Genomic DNA, 16085 nt, shown 5'->3' on the forward strand with positions numbered 1-16085 from the left:
TATATATTTCTGCTAAAAGAGGGTAAAGTATCAACCCTGCCCCCACCCAGGAAAAAAAAAACCCCAAACCCTCAAAGCCCCCCAAACCCCCATCATCCATTCACCTAACAACACAAGCAGTCACAGGTTTCACAGGGTTTTCCCCCACCCAGTCCCCGGAAAGTTTGCATGCACGAACAACAGGCTCTGGACCGGGGCTTTTAAAAAGGACGTTTTCTAACTGAAATCACGAGCATCCCCTGATAGGAGGTGACCGTTGCCCAGCCGAGTTTGACTGAGCACACACTTCATTTGGTGCCCGCTGGGTCGCCACGTCGAGACCAACCCCGCCGGCAGGAAGGACCTCGCGGGAAGACCCGCCGGCGGTTATTTTTCTCTCCACTCGCCACTAGGTTGCACACTAGATTAAAGATGCTGTGGAAATTATGCGTCATTTAATTAAAAAAATAAATAAATAGACCCATCACGTGACGCGAGGGAGCGGGAGAGAGGGAAGCGCGCGCACGAGCGACAGCGCCAAAACAATCGGGTTTTTCATCCAAATCCCGTTTAAAATCGCCTTCCCTTAAAAGACCGAAAGAGCTGAGTTGTATCAAATCCCGGTTGGCAGGTTTTTTCCCCCCCGGCTCCCCCTCACAAGCCCCCTCATTCTTCGCTTATCAGGTTCTTTTCCACGCCACCACGATAAGCCAGGGGGAAGGCCTCCTTAAACTCGGGGTTTTCGCCAAAAAACCCGGGATCTCCCCCAGGGAAGGTCCCTATTTAGGGGTTTATCGGGAGGGGACTGAGCCTGACGAGGCTGCAGGGCCGCGAGGCCCCGCCCCCCCCGGGGTTCCCAGCACGCCCCGCGCGAGGAGGACGCGGCGGCCCGGGCTGGGTGGAGGAAGGGGCGGAGCGAGGGGTGGTGGTGGGGAGAAGAGAAGGGCGTCGGTTTTGCGACAGGGGCGGTGCGGTGCGGAAGCGGAAGTGGAGGGTGCGCTTGGCGGCGGCGGCGGGAGCTGCGGAGTCGGGAATCAAAACAAAGGGCCTGGGGGGGCGGGGGGAAGGCGGCGGGGCCGGAATGTGAGCGGAGGTGGAGCCGGCGGCCGAGGTGAGTTGGCTGGCAGCTCTGGGGACTAGTTCCAGACGGGCTCACTGCTCTGGGGCACCAGCTGGAAGCGGGACAGCTCCCCCCCCCTTCCCTGCCCTTTGCTGGCGGGCGTGGGGGAGATTGGCTACTCCGAGGGGGAAGATTGAGATTCACCTGTCAGGCCCCCACCCTAGTTTCGGGTTGTCTCCCTATCAGGCCCGTTAGCGACTGTCACTGCTGCACCGCTGCTGCCCTTTTTGGGGTGTTTGGCTTCCCGTCCGCAGCTGTCCCCGTGCACCCTGGGGGGCTTTCAGCAACCTTTCCTGAGGAGTGTGCACACTTAGAAGGTTAAGAGAGGAAGAAAGGGGCGGTGTTTTTCAACCTGCTTGAGCGTTTTTGCATTCTTTCCTGTAGTTCAGCGCTCCCTAGGGTGTAGTCTCCGGGCTTGACAGATAGTGTTGAGTTGCCTTAGGGCATGAGCCACTCCCACTAACAATTGTAACGCTACACTGTGATACACAGTTTCGTTTCCCAAGCACCTTTCTGGTATTTCCCAGAGCTTTCTGATTACATTTGTATCTTTTGGACTTTCCCACTTCTCTGAGCGCTAAGTATGCTGTTTTTGCATACAGGAAAATCAAAACCTAAACGGTGTTCCGAGATATTTATCGAACTCTTCATTCGTTCAGCAGTTGTTGATATGCACCAGGCACTGGTAGGTGCAGGAAACACAGCAATGAATGAGAAGACATGATGACGCTGTCATGGAGTTATATTCAAGTAGGAGAGATATATAATAAAGCAAATAAACAATTTTAGATAGAAGGGCAATGAAAAAAAAAAAGTAATAGGACTGGGTGGTGTGGGGTTCCAAGACTAACTTGGGTAGAGAAGTCCAATTCTAGATTTTAGACTTTGATTGCCTCATTAAACCCCAACAACAGCCCTATGAGGATGCTACAGTTATTATCAGGCCCATTTTACACATAGGATTTGAGGTTCAGAGAGGTTGTGAACTCTACAACGGGACACATAAAGGAAGCAGCAAAACTGGGGATTAATACACAGACTGACATCAGAGTCTGTGCTCTCAAGCACTTTCTGACTTCTTCAGAGAATCCCACTCAAATTAATAGAAACCTTGCTTAGGCTACCTAAGGTACTTAGTGGCATTCCCAGGAATGCTTGGGAAGTTTTCTGGGTTCGGGCCACTAACAAGCTAGTACATTTGTACTTTCTGTTGATTGTGTTGAGCAATACTGAAGGCATCTTGGTGTGTGGAAAGAGGACAAGCCTGATTCTGCTCCCTTTCTAATTATCTGATCTTGGCAAGTTATAAAACTTAATTAAACTTTTGTTTACTCCTCTGTAAAATCTGTGGCTTATTTCTCCCTTGACTCTCTCACAGATTTACTGTGGGGGGAAATTAGATAAATGAATCTTACTGTCTGGTTATTGTCATCATTGTATTTCTTGGGCCAAACACAGGCCTGTTAATATAGTAGATAGTAAATAAATAATTACTGATTGAGGAAATAATGTTACATAAAAAGGCTTTGTAATTGGTATTGTGCATTACCTACTAGCTCACTGTCAGGACTGGCCTTGAGGAGATTTGAGAGAGCATGTGGAAGTTGTGTACTGTGAATATCACAGATTTCTGTGGTCTGGGGAGGAGCTTGTTGGGGGACTCCAAGACCTCTGTTTAGTAGGAATAACAACAATCATAATTTGTTGTCATTGTGGCAGTTAACTCCATCTCTGCTTCCACACTAACTCCTAACTGTACATAGTAGGTGAAGAGTTGATGTAAACACTCCTTAATTTAACAAGTAATTACTTAGTATATGCTATGTTAGAAGCCCTGTGCTTGGCATAAGCTCTACATTGGGGAAGACAAAAACAGATAGTGGGCTCCTTTTTCTCATTTTCCTCCCTCAGCCATGTTGTGGAAGGGGAGAAATTAGCCACACTCTGCAGAGGAAGAAACTGAAATTTAATGAAGTTGTTGTAACTTCCACATAAGGGCCAAATAGTCAATATTTTAGGCTTTGTGGGACATGCAGTTTCTGTTGCAGATACTGGACTAGGTAGCTGTAGTGTGTAAATAACCACAGACCATATTAAACAAATGTCTCTATTTACAGACACCAGAAGTTGAATTTCATATAATTTAGTGTCACAAAATATTATTTTGATTCTCTCCCCAAAATTAAAAGTATACAATGCCTTCTTAGTTTGAGGTCATTTAAATCTTAGTTTGAGGTCATTTAAATACAAGCAGTGGGCTGGTTTGGGCTGGCAGGATATAGTTTGCCTGCTCCTGCTTTATGTGATCAGTTCAATATCTTAGAGTACTCCTCTCTGCCTTCACTGTACTATGTAGATGTTACAATCTCTTGAGAAGAGCCTCTTGGAGAGAGAGAGAGCTAAAAGAAATGGTTTTCTTTATGTCTGGGTGAAATTTCTGATGCATGGATAACCTTAAAATGGCCACCGTAGATAACAATAGGTGGTGGTTCTATATGATGGCGAGGACTTGGAAATGAGGTTCAGTTGTCCTTACTGTTGGCAGGCTGCCTCCATGCCCACTGGCTGTTATCGATTTGATCTGCTTTTATTGTACTGTTTAAGACTTGTAAGAATGTGTTCGCACTAGAGTAGATACAGCACAGCTGTGACTTGAGATTTCTTGGTTAGCTTCTTGGTGGTATATCAGATTGCACTTTTGTAATACATACATGAAGAAATTGGTTTGCTTGTTCTGTAGCAGAATCAAATTCACAGAGTTCACTTAATTTGGACCTTCCACAGTCATATCAACGACATAGCGGTATAGGTTGCTATTAACTCAATTTCAGAATCTTTTGTAATTGACAATGAAGACACATAATTTTTTTTTCCCAAAAATTACATGCTTTTTGTTAACTTTTTCACCCTCACCCGTAGGGTCTTCAGGGAATAATGGTCACAAAGAATTAAGAAAAACTAGAAAAGGCCTGCTCGGGGCTGGAGGAAGTTGGCACTTGGCTGCACTGATCTCTTGTTGGGAGCCATTGTACCATATAGTTATACCATAAGTACAGTTGTAGTCTCACTTTAAAAAAAAAAAAAAAATTTATTTGAGAGTGAGTGGGAACGCACACACAAGTGAGAGGGAGAGAGAAAAGCAAGCTCCCCACTGAATAGGGAGCCCAACTCAGGACTCTAGATCCCAGGACCCAAAAATTGTGACCTGAAGGCAGACACTTAACTGACTGAGCCACCCAGGTGCCCCTGCAGTCTCACTTTTTTTTTTTTTTTTTTTTTAAAGATTTTTTATTTATTTATTTGACAGAGAGAAATCACAAGTAGTCGGAGAGGCAGGCAGAGAGAGAGAGAGAGAAGCAGGCTCCCTGCTGAGCAGAGAGCCCGATGCGGGACTCGATCCCAGGACCCTGAGATCATGACCTGAGCCGAAGGCAGCGGCTTAACCCACTGAGCCACCCAGGTGCCCCCTTTTTTTTTTTTTAATAAAGATTTTATTTATTCATTTGAGAGAGAGAGAGAGAGCACAAGCAAGGGGAGAGGCAGAGAGAGAGGGAGAAGCAGACTCCCTGCTAATCTGGGAGCTCAACATGGGACTCGATCCCAGGACCTGGGATCATGACCTGAGCCAAAGGCAGACACTTAACATCTGAGCCACCCAGGAGCCCTAAGTCTCACATTTTGATAGTGAAACTTGTACTTAGGCAAATAAATAACACCGAGACCTCATTCTTAACAGGGTGGAAGAATGAAAGAAAAGAAAGATGAAAGAATGTTGAACCACTTTGTATGGCTGTATGATGGAAGGAAGCGGAACTGAGGACTCCTGCAGTAGAACACCTGGATGGCTGCAACAAAATAATGATGCTAAGCCATGGCTTTGGAAATTCTCTAATTGCTTTTCTCGTCCTGAGCAGACATTGCCACTTAGTCCCCAAACGGTAACTATGCGCAAGACTGAGGACATAGCAAATTCCTTATGCAAATAGACGTGTGGTCCATTTGGTCTGGGGTTTTCTCTCTCCCTGGAGTCTGTGCTGAGTTTCACCTTCTATCATGCTTATTCCTGCTCATAGCAATGATTATAATTCCTGACTCAAGGAGAGCGTAAGTTTTTTTTTTAACTCTTATACTCCTAGTGTAAGGAACTGTAGGTGCTTTAAATATTTAACGTTAACATTTGGGGAAGATTTGTTTCTTAGGGAAGTCACAGAATGCAAAGGTAAAATCCAAATTGTAGAGTCAAATCAGAGGAAAGTATAAAATAGATTTTATTTCATTCTAGCCTTCTGAGATTTGAGTCTTAAAATCAAGGGAAGATTGATGGGATCTTATTGGCAGTCTTTTTCTATTCCAGATTTCTCTTGAATATTTAAATGTGTCTGTAACTTCCTTTGCCTTTTCATAGTGATTGTGACTTTTTCTGATTTCATTCCATGCACCGTATTAGCACATTTCACTGCTATGTCTTTTTTTTCTTTTTTGATACTGCATTTGGGTTTTACATGAGTCTTTACTATGAATCTACAAAAGGGTATTAGTGACTATTTAAAAGCTCAACTAAATTCCCTGTCTTCTCCAGGTTTTCATTATATAGTTATTTCTTTTGCATGGTGTCAGTAATTGAGGTCATTCACATTAGGGACACTTGGCAACAGGGTTGGCAGCGCAGACAGGGCTTCCTGGAATGGAGGATCTGACCCTTACAGAGTCACACAGTACTGGTTTGCACTCAACTTTACAGATCCAGAAACCTGATTTTATTCGTGGCACCCAGAATTGAGTAGATTCAGGGAAACCAACTCATAATAACCCTGACCATAAGAGCCAGATCCTCCCCCCCACCTTTTTGAGAGCCAGATCTCTATAAATCAGAATGCCAGTAGTTTCTAGCCTAGACTGTAATTACCAAGAGGGCAGAACACACTGCTTGTTGGCAGTCAGTCAGTTGCTGTCTCCTCCCTTTTAGGAAATGTCGAGTGAAAAATCCAGATTTTTCCCAAATGAGTGTACTCTCCCAGATGAGTGTAGAACCACAGCCAAAGGAGTGAAATCATAGCAGTCAGATGGCCCTTTCTGTGCTCTGAAGGAAGAGCATGTCTCTCTCACTATATCAGGACATCCTCTTTCTCTTAATAGTTCCTGCAGTCGGCCAATCGCGGCTATTGATTAGTTAGATCCCCTTTCAGTAGCCAGGTACTCTGCTGAGTGCTTTATGTACCTCTCATTTTATCCTTCTAACAACTATAGGAAGTTCATCCTGTCGTCCCCAACTGAAGGCTGACAAAACTGGAATGTAGAGAGGTTATATAACCTACCTAAGTTCCTAAAACAGTGAGTATCACATTCAAAGCCAGGTCTCTGACACAGGAGCCATGCTGTAACCTTGTAAATATACTGGCCTCCTGTATCTACGTTAGAGGCATATGACAAACGGTTTCTCTGGAATCTTATTTCTAAATAGTTTTCTAACTACTCTGATTCTTGTCCCTGGCTGCAAAGTAATTGTTGACATTATGGCTTTAGATTATGGTATCCTAGAGTTTGCTTAATGTCAACAGCACCTGTAAAACTTCTCCATGGATGGGCCACTGGGGCAGATGGCTGATCTCATCCTTAATGTCTGGAATCATGTGGAGGACTTTCCGAAACCCTTTATGGTCTGGCTGCAGGAACTATTAAGTCTTTTCCTCAGAGTGCTTGGCTTGTAAGCCGCCTTTATTGAATGCTGTTTGTGACTGTGTTATTTTCATACCACCTGTTTTGTCTTTAGAAGACCCTGTGAGGCAAGGGGAAGTTATCAAAGGGAAGTCCCTGAGGCACAGATGGTTAACCTGCCTTGCTGAACATGTAAGCAGAACCCTCCCCCAGTCTCCTGAAATTGAGGAAGGACACGGTCTTGATTTTAGCTGTCTATTTCGGTGTTCACCTCCTGCAGGCCTCTCTGAAGAATACCCCTGGTTTCAGCTGCTATTCCATATCGCTTGGTTATGGTTGAGTTATGTAAACAGGATTGAACGCTACTTCCATTTTTGGATTGCAGTAGGATGTGAGTAACCAAAAGTCACTGGCCTCATAACATTGACTGGCGTTCTGATCTTCTCTTCCCAGAAAGATTACATGGAGAACAAGAAAGTTGCTGTGGAATTAAAGGATGTGCCATCTCCCCTTCATGCTGGCTCTAAGCTTTTTCCAGCAGTCCCACTTCCAGATATCCATTCTCTTCAGCAACCTAAAATACAGCTTTCACCTGTCCCCAAAGTAAGCTGCTGTACTCATTGCCCTAATGAACCCTCCACGTCGCCAATGCATTTTGGTGGTGGCGGTGGTGGCGGTAGTGGAGGTACTGGTAGCTTGATTCACCCCGGCGCACTGTTAGACTCGCAGAGCACCAGGACCATCACGTGTCAGGTAGGGTCAGGGTTCGCTTTCCAGTCTGCGTCTTCACTCCAGAATGCCTCAGCTAGGAACAGTGTGGCCGGCATTGCAAGTGACTTTCCCAGCATGTGTCTAGAAAGTAATCTGTCTTCCTGCAAACACCTGCCCTGTTGCGGGAAGCTTCATTTCCAATCATGTCACAGTAACGTGCACAAGCTGCATCAGTTCCCGGCTCTCCAGGGCTGCACCTCCGCTGGCTACTTCCCCTGTTCCGATTTCACAAGCGGGGCTCCAGGGCATTTGGAAGAGCACATTTCACAGTCGGAGCTTACGCCTCACTTGTGCACCAATTCTTTGCACCTAAATGTGGTACCTCCGGTTTGTTTAAAGGGCTCACTTTACTGCGAAGACTGTCTGAACAAGGTGTGTATCTTTTTATTTGTTCTCTGGGTGCAGCTGACCTTTGAGGAATGACTTTGTGAACATAGCTAGGTGTTGCTTGAGCAATCTTGGTTGTGCACGGGGGTGAAGATTCTCCTGCGAGGTAGCTCTCGCCCCATCACCGTGGCTTCTCTCACCTCTGAAAGAAGCATAGGGTGAAATGGGAAGGGCCCTTCCAAAAAAGTGCAGAGTCATTATGTAGTTCATGCTTTTACAGGCTTTTGCTGTAATCAGTTTCCTACATGATGCAAACCGAGTTCGGCAAGGCTTCGTGTTCTCTTTGGACCTTAAAGGCTAGAGCACGATTGCGATTTCTCATACCACTGACCTCATACATGGACCCACTCAGGCGGCGCAGGTCATGCCGTGTCGTTCCTCTATAACAATTTGAGGGACTTGGAACTTGGCCTCGATCACACGGCTGTTAAAGTAGACATCTCTGACCTTCCTGTAAAGTATATTTGGGCTCACCTTTGGAGGATACACATGCCCTAGAACGATCACGTGACTATCTTCCCAGGTCATTTCAAGTCACTCCTTGAAGTGAGCTTACGAATTGATAGCCGATAGTTCTGGGAGTGCTCTGAAGTATTGAAAATACCTTCCATCAGAGGTTAACAGGCGGAAAGAAGAAACAGACTGTGTTTTCAGTTGTTGTTTATCACTCTAGGTTCTGCAATGATGTATCTGAAACCTCCTCCTTTTCTTAAAAAAATTTTTAAAACAGCCGGCAAGAAATAGTATAATTGATGCTGCTAAAGTCTGGCCAAATATACCACCTCCAAATACTCAAACTGCACCTGTTACTATTCCTCTGTGTAATGGCTGTGGAACCAAAGGAACAGGGAAGGAGACCACGTTGTTATTGGCGACCAGTCTAGGCAAAGCTGCTTCGAAATTTGGTAAATGACAGTATGGTATAAAATGTGCATATTTAAGTAGTTCTCAGTATCTGATACTAACACTGCATTTAATCGCCTTGAAAAGATTCCTTGTGGTTCTGAAGCTACTGGGTATATAAGTCTTCATTTCTACCTCTTGGTAAAAAAAATCTTTTTATCCCTATAGACCAGCAAGCCATTTGCTTTTCATGTTGAGCTACGGCTACTTGAAACCAGAAGAAAAATAGGGAGCGTAGTATTAGAAATCAGTGCTAGAGGGGACTCCTTGTCAACTTAGGCTCATAATCCTGCTGTTAGTGGTACATTCCGTAGAAATACTTAATATTTAGAAAAATTTAGTAATGATTGATGAAAAGCTCATTGAAAAAAAAACCTAAATATTATTTCCCCAAAAAAGTAGTTAATGTGGTATTTTATCTTTTAAAAACATTTTTTAATATTAAATCAGATGTTAATGCAGGTTAAAATTTTATTTTTTTTTTTAAATCAAAGATGGTAACAAGTTCACCCTTTGTCACCTCTTCATGGGTCTTCTGTACTGAGCAGGTAGACAAGCATGGGCAGATCATGACGATCAGGTCCCAGAGCTGCAGTGTCCATCTACCTCCATGTTAGTGTTCAGAGACACATTACGCCCAGCATGAGAACGGCTCATGCTTTGCAGTGCATTTATTGTGGGCTTGAAGTAACTTGGCCTTTAGATTTGTTCTCTCCTGAAAAATAGGAATAATCACTTAGAAATAACTATTGGAGCTTGTAGTTGTGCTATTAGGTCAATCGGTGAGGTCGGTGTCCTTAAGCTTAACATCAATCAGTAACTTCATTTTTCTGCTGCTAAGACTGCTAGGTAGCTACCTATTTATTTTAGTTTGCCATTGTTTTTCAGTATGTATGATTGAAAGTGTTAACATTTCCTAAGGGTCACCAGAAGTTGCACTAGCCGGACAGGTGCTGGAAAATTTACCCCCCATTGGAGTTTTTTGGGATATTGAAAACTGTTCAGTTCCCTCTGGCCGCTCAGCTACTGCTGTTGTACAGAGAATCCGTGAGAAGTTTTTTAAAGGCCACAGAGAAGCAGAATTCATCTGTGTGTGCGACATTAGTAAAGAAAACAAAGAAGTTATTCAAGAGCTGAATAATTGCCAGGTAAAATAATAATAATAATAATAATAATTTTAACTATTATGATAGAAGAATAAGCATATGCAGTTTTTTTTTAAAGAATTTTAATTTAAAGTTTAATATACATTTGTGCTGAGTTTGCAAATAAAGGAAATTATCAAAAGATCATATCTAGGGGCGCCTGGGTGGCTCAGTGGGTTAAAGCCTCTGGCTTCGGCTCAGGTCATGATCCCAGGGTCCTGGGATCAAGCCCCGCATCAGGCTCTCTGCTCCTCGGAGAGCCTGCTTCCCCCGCTCTCTCTCTTTGCCTGTCTCTGCCTACTTGTGATCTCTGTCAAATAAATAAATAAAATCTTAAAAAAAAAAAAGATCATATCTAACATACTAGAAATCATTTAATCATAACTGAATTTCTAGTAATCTATTTATGTGTGACAGTGCTCTGCTAATATGATGGTTACATAAATTTATATCCTTTCTTTTGGTTTTTATGACTGCTCTGTGGAAAGGGCTCACAGGATTTACTATTTGAAATACACAAATTCAACTGAAGCACCAAGGTGTTAAGCAACTTTTAAAAAAATCATATGGCCAATAAACGGATGAGCTAGGATTTAAATCCAGATTGTCGGGCTGCACAGTTTATTAAGATGGAACTAGAATCCAGTTCTCTTGATTCTTAGACAAGTAATTCTGTTGATATGCCATTTTGCCAAAAATTTTATATTTGTGCTCCTTTAAAAAAAAACTAATAAACCCTACTGTGTATTGCACATAGTTGAAGCAGCGCTCAAAACCTTTCCTTGCTCTGGAGACTATTCAGTGAGTCTGGTAGCTTTAACAGAAATAAACACATTTGAGCTCTGTCGGGGACAGATGTCTCTCCTCTCTCATTACCTGACCCCAGATCCTGAAAGCCACAGACGATGTATGGTGGAGACAAATGACATCCAGTGCAGCAGTAAATCTTCCCTTCCTCATACACCTATCTCTGCTACTTCCCTAGCTGTTGGCAAAAACTCGTAGGGAGAGCTAATTTACCTACTTCAAGTTTCACTTCCTTTTCTGCCTGTTTTCTCAAAGGCGGATGGACGAAGTGCAAAAGCAGAAGATTAGAGAGGTGAGCAGGGATGATAATGGGTCTAGTTCCTTTGTATGGAGAGACAAATTTGAATTTATTGAGATCCACTTAGAATTTTTTCCATTCCTAAGTGGCAGTAATAACAAGAGTATCTTTCCTCAGGGACTATCTCTAAGCTACAGGCAGAGTGTGTTGTGGTTTTCTGACCTCAGCTCTTGCTCATTTGTCCTTACTTTAAATTAATGCAGGTAACTGTTGCCCACATCAATGCTACCGCAAAGAACGCGGCTGACGATAAGCTCCGCCAGAGTCTCCGAAGGTTCGCGAACACGCACACTGCTCCGGCCACTGTGGTTCTTGTGTCAAGTAAGTGCGGAAAGTCTGCCAGTTTCAGTTAAACTCATGGATGGAATTGTTACAGAAGCCAGAACATGTTAAAGTAAAATATGCTCCCGAGAGACTGACCTACACCAGACATATTTATGCTTATGTCTGAGAGCTGTTTAGAGAAGAAATGGAGTCTGTGTGGGTTTTGTGTATTTTTTCCTTAGGATGTGAGTAAGAATTCTTGTGGGGCCAGTTAAAGAAAATGTAACTTTTTTTTAATCCTTTTTTTACCCTGGGCCCAGCAAATTTTTAAAAAAACTAAGAAGAAGCATTTCCAAAGTTGATGTTCCCCGAAATGTTAATATTTGCTTTCTTTCACTGCGGGAAGTAACATGTGTCTTGAAATCCGTAGAAGTATGTGGTGAAATTGTCCTGTGGTCTTAATTCTTCCAATACCAAATGTGTTCCTGGTCCAAGAAGTCGTGGGAGGTGGGGAGCAACTCTGAATTCTATAGTCCAGCCGTTTTTGTTTTTTTTTTTCTCAGTGGGTGTCAGGGAAGTTGTGTGTCTTTGTGCAGTCCTCCTAATGTTTGGGGACGGGGGCGGGCTGTACCTTTTCTTGCAGCTGATGTCAATTTTGCATTGGAACTCAGTGACCTGAGACACAGGCATGGTTTCCACATAATTTTGGTCCATAAAAACCAGGCCTCAGAAGCACTGCTGCATCACGCGAATGAGCTGATCAGATTTGAAGAGTTCATTTCCGACCTGCCCCCTAGGTTACCACTAAAAATGCCAGTAAGTGGGTTTGTGTTCCTTTTTATTGTATTCTGATGTTATATTATGGAAGGTGAAGGCCACCCCCGACCCCATAACGGGCCACCAAGTGAGGCTGGTCTTTGTAGGAGGCTGGCCAGAGTTTTGAAATAAGGCTTTGAAATAGTTCTTCTTTTACAAACATACAGAGAATTGATATGTATGGATTTTGCTTTTATTTTGTTGCACAGTATCACAAGGAATTGACATGTACGTTAACCTTACCAACAGCCACTTTTCAGTTTCTCCAAAGCTAGCAGTGTTTTGTATCCATTGAATGGAAGTAATGGAAACGTTGATTACTCCTTTTGCTTCCAGGCATGGGTAAAGAATATGGTGATGGTTTGTACACATTCAAGATTGGAGTCAAATAAACAGAGAAATTATACACTTTTTAAAAAAGATTTATTTATTTGAGAGGGAGAGGCGCAGGTGCGAGTGAACAGGGGGAGGGGCAGAGGGAAAGAGAATCTCAAGCAGATTCTGTGCTTGGTATGGAGGCCCACATGGGGCTCAATCCCATGACCCCAAGATCATGACCTGAGCTGAAACCCAAGAGTCAGAGGTTTGATTGACTGAGCCCCCCAGGTGCCCCTAATTGACTCTTTTTAGGCATTGGGAGGTCTGTTTTCTACAGTTGCATTCCCCATCATGCACACGCACTTGCACAATTTGTAGTTGTTATTGCTACACCTGTAGCTCGTAGAGCCACGTGCTAGGGGAATGTGGGCATATTTCCAGCAGGGTGAGCATGTCTTAAAGTCTTGATTTGGATGAGCGTGTTTACTGCAGTGTTGAACTATTTTTAAGCTATTTGGAGAATATATCGGTGACTCTGAAGAGAGCAGCATTCCTTTTTCTAATCTCCAAGGCCTTTAAGTCAGTTGTAGTGTTTTAGGTAACACATTGCCCACTTTTGAGCTCCTTATTCTTGATGGTTAAAAAAGAAAAAGAAACTTGATCAATTAGGACTTTAAATCTTGCCATTCTCACCCACAAGAGCGATCGTTTAAGGTACACTTCTCTCTTCCTGTGTTTTTCAGTCTAAATAAGTTCACCTTCTCCCCTCTACATCATTGTGACCTCCCCTCCAAGGCTAAGGCTGTTAGCTTAAGCCTGGATATCGCTCCTTGTTCTAATTGTGTGATTAAACGTGTGCCCCTCCGTTAACCTGTTGTAACACTTCTCCTCTGTATCAGCAGTGCCACACTCTGCTCTATGTTTATAACCTACCAGCAAATAAAGATGGCAAGAGCGTCAGCAGCAGGCTCAGGCGCCTGTCTGATAATTGTGGTGGGAGAGTGCTGAGTATCACGGGCCGCAGTGCGATTCTCCGCTTCATAAACCAAGATAGTGCGGAACGGGCGCAGAAGCGAATGGAAAACGAAGATGTCTTTGGTAATAGGATCATTGTGTCATTTACTCCAAAAACTAGAGAACTCTGTGAGACAAAGGGTTCCAGTGCAATTGCCGATAAAGCGAAGTCTCCCAAAAAACTTAAGAATCCAAAATTGTGCCTCATCAAAGATACAAGTGAACAATCTTCCAGTGCCAAAGCCACGCCTGGAAAAGGGTCGCAGGCAAATTCTGGATCTGCTACAAAAAACACAAATGTTAAAAGTTTACAGGTAACTTCGATACCTCTTGCTTTCTGAAGTTTATGGTAGGTTTGGTTTGTGTCTGTGTTTGATATGCCCGCTTGCTTTTGGCGTATCCTTTTGAAATTTTCATTTTTGACCATACTCAGAGCTCCGTGTTTCCCCGACAGGCTTTAACACGCCATGGTTACTTACGTTTTCACCTGCACCGCACTTGTCTCTTTTAAGGAGCTGTGCCGCCTGGAGTCGAGGACTGGAACTAGAAGCATTGACTCCCAGCAGGGTCACCCGAGGCTGGCCGCACCTCCTCACAGAAGCTCGAGTGCCGCAGCACCCACACCTAAGAACTCGGGGACTCCAGAATCTGCGTACAAAACCAATCCGAAGTAGGTTCGCTCACTCTTCCTCGCAGATGCTTGTCTAATGTGAAGGAAATCCAGTAACCCTTCCCCTGCAACTTTTCCCTCCATTAGAAAAGAGAACCTCTGTGCCCGAAGTGTCACCAGTTCTCCTGTGGAGAAGAGAGATAAAGAGGAGACCCCGTTCCAAGTGAGTTACCCGTCGGCTTTCAGCAAGTTGATCACATCAAGGCAGATCAGTCCTCTGCTCGCCACACAGTCTTGGTCTTCTCGGTGAGTCTGGCTGCTTAATCGTGGGGTAGTTGCTCGCAAGAGGAGGGATTACGAAATAACAGCTGTTTGGAAGAATACAAGCGATACAGGAGTGCGTGAGGTAGAAGAGGAATCTTTCACCCCTCCTCGTCCAGCTCCCCTTTTCCTAGGGTAATCTTAGCTGGTGGTGTGGGCATTGCTGCTCACCTGCTCTCCCTCTTCCACGTGGGGATCTGGGTAAGCAGAGGTCAGAGAAACTTGTCTGGGATTCCCTGGTCTGGATGGGATGCACGTTAAGATGTCCCTACCATTTCCTCCTGACGTCAGCATGTTGTCAGAGAAGCCCGAACTGGACACGCACTGGCTATTCATAACTCCTAGGGTAATTACCAGGAGCTGTTTGAGAAGTCTCTAAACCACTGTCATTACCTAAGTAACACTTACCTAAGCCCTCCACACTCACAGTTCTCCTCGGGGGCCTGGAGGGCAGGAGCCATAAGGCACCGTTGCGTCCCGTGAATTCCTTCAAGCATTGTCTTTTTCTGCTAAGTTGGTGAAGGCTCCCTCCAGAAAGTGACTTTAGATTTGTAAAGTTAGATTTTAAGATACATGTGAAAGTTTTCCTGATGTGGAGAAAGACTATAGCCCATGAGCAAGAATATCTAGTGTTTTCAGAGCCAGGGAGAGGTTAAGTGCCTTACATTAGTCTCACAGGCTAATTAACCAAGAACAAATACTCCAAGTGGAAAATTAATTCATTAGGCCAACCTATATTTTGTCTGTAGTTTTAAATAATCCAGTGAAAGGATATTTGATACTAAATCATGTACTGGTCAATAAGGGGCCAACAGGTAGTACTTCTGACAATAAATCTGTGTATATTTAAGATAAACATACGTTTGAAAACCAAATATTTAAAAACAAAACAAAATACCAAATATTCAGTTTGTTTGCTTTGTGGAAAGCTGTTCCTTTGTATAGATTCAAACAAATCCTAAATGATATGAACTAAGTAAGTAGAACCACGGTTTTTAAAAATAATTCAGTATGTATGTCTTAAGCAGGAGTATGTCTCCAAACCTTTTAAACAGAACGTCCCCACTTGCTTTCAACATTGCAAATCCGAGCACTGGTGCCGACAGCCCAGACCCATTTGCAAATGGTGCCGACATCCAGATCAGCAACATCGACTACAGACTGTCCCGGAAGGAGCTGCAACAGCTCATGCAGGAAGCGTTTTCTAGGCACGGCAAGGTAACCTTTTCTCTCTCGTTCCTGCCTTTCTTTTACCCTGTGCTAGCCTCCAAGTCGAGAGCATGTCTTTCAACACACTTAACTACAGCCAGGATATGAGGATTACTGAATGAGTTTTTTGTGTGGTCTGCTCGTGGTGATACTATGTCTCCAGTTTTTAGGACATAGCCCCAGAGAGCAAGAGACCTAGTGAAGAAGCACTTGTGGTCTTGGGCAGAGATTTAAGTGGCACCTTGGGAAATAAAACGCTGATGGATTTTATTTAGCTCTGACTGCTAGAATACAGGAATAGGATTCTGAAATAATATTGGCTGCTTTTGTTAACATATTTCTGTATGAATGCAGTTTTTAGGTGCTGTTTGCTAGAAGTGCACCTTTTCCAGATTATTAAATAGCTATGCCCCCAGATGTTTGCAGGGTCCAGAGAAGACCCCCAAGACTCCTCCCACGTATTGGCTC

General features: G+C 43.8%; 1 protein-coding gene across 37 annotated transcripts in view; it reads left to right on the forward strand.

The window, feature by feature from the left end:
- Nucleotides 1-909: 909 nt before the first annotated feature.
- MARF1 (meiosis regulator and mRNA stability factor 1) overlaps nt 910-16085 on the forward strand; it is a 40074-nt gene continuing 24898 nt past the window's right edge. For 2 of the 37 annotated variants that reach the window (XR_014306600.1, XM_082714964.1), the window contains exons 1-11: nt 942-1090; nt 4836-5037; nt 7208-7897; nt 8643-8817; nt 9737-9963; nt 11269-11386; nt 11973-12145; nt 13363-13791; nt 13990-14147; nt 14235-14393; nt 15434-15626. Coding sequence is in view for 35 of the 37 variants with exons in the window: in XM_082714964.1 (XP_082571090.1) it covers nt 4894-5037; nt 7208-7897; nt 8643-8817; nt 9737-9963; nt 11269-11386; nt 11973-12145; nt 13363-13791; nt 13990-14147; nt 14235-14393; nt 15434-15626 (2466 nt within the window). In the remaining 2 variants the exon portion in view is untranslated. Of the gene's footprint in view, nt 1091-4835; nt 5204-6351; nt 6431-6869; nt 6947-7207; nt 7898-8642; nt 8818-9736; nt 9964-11268; nt 11387-11972; nt 12146-13362; nt 13792-13989; nt 14148-14234; nt 14394-15433; nt 15627-16085 lie in introns of those variants that run through there. The other 35 variants (XM_082714966.1, XM_082714997.1, XM_082714994.1 and 32 more) reach the window with 35 other exon arrangements.

The sequence above is a fragment of the Mustela nivalis genome (genome assembly GCF_964662115.1).
Source record: "Mustela nivalis genome assembly, chromosome: 19".
NCBI classification, from domain to species: Eukaryota; Metazoa; Chordata; class Mammalia; order Carnivora; family Mustelidae; genus Mustela; species Mustela nivalis.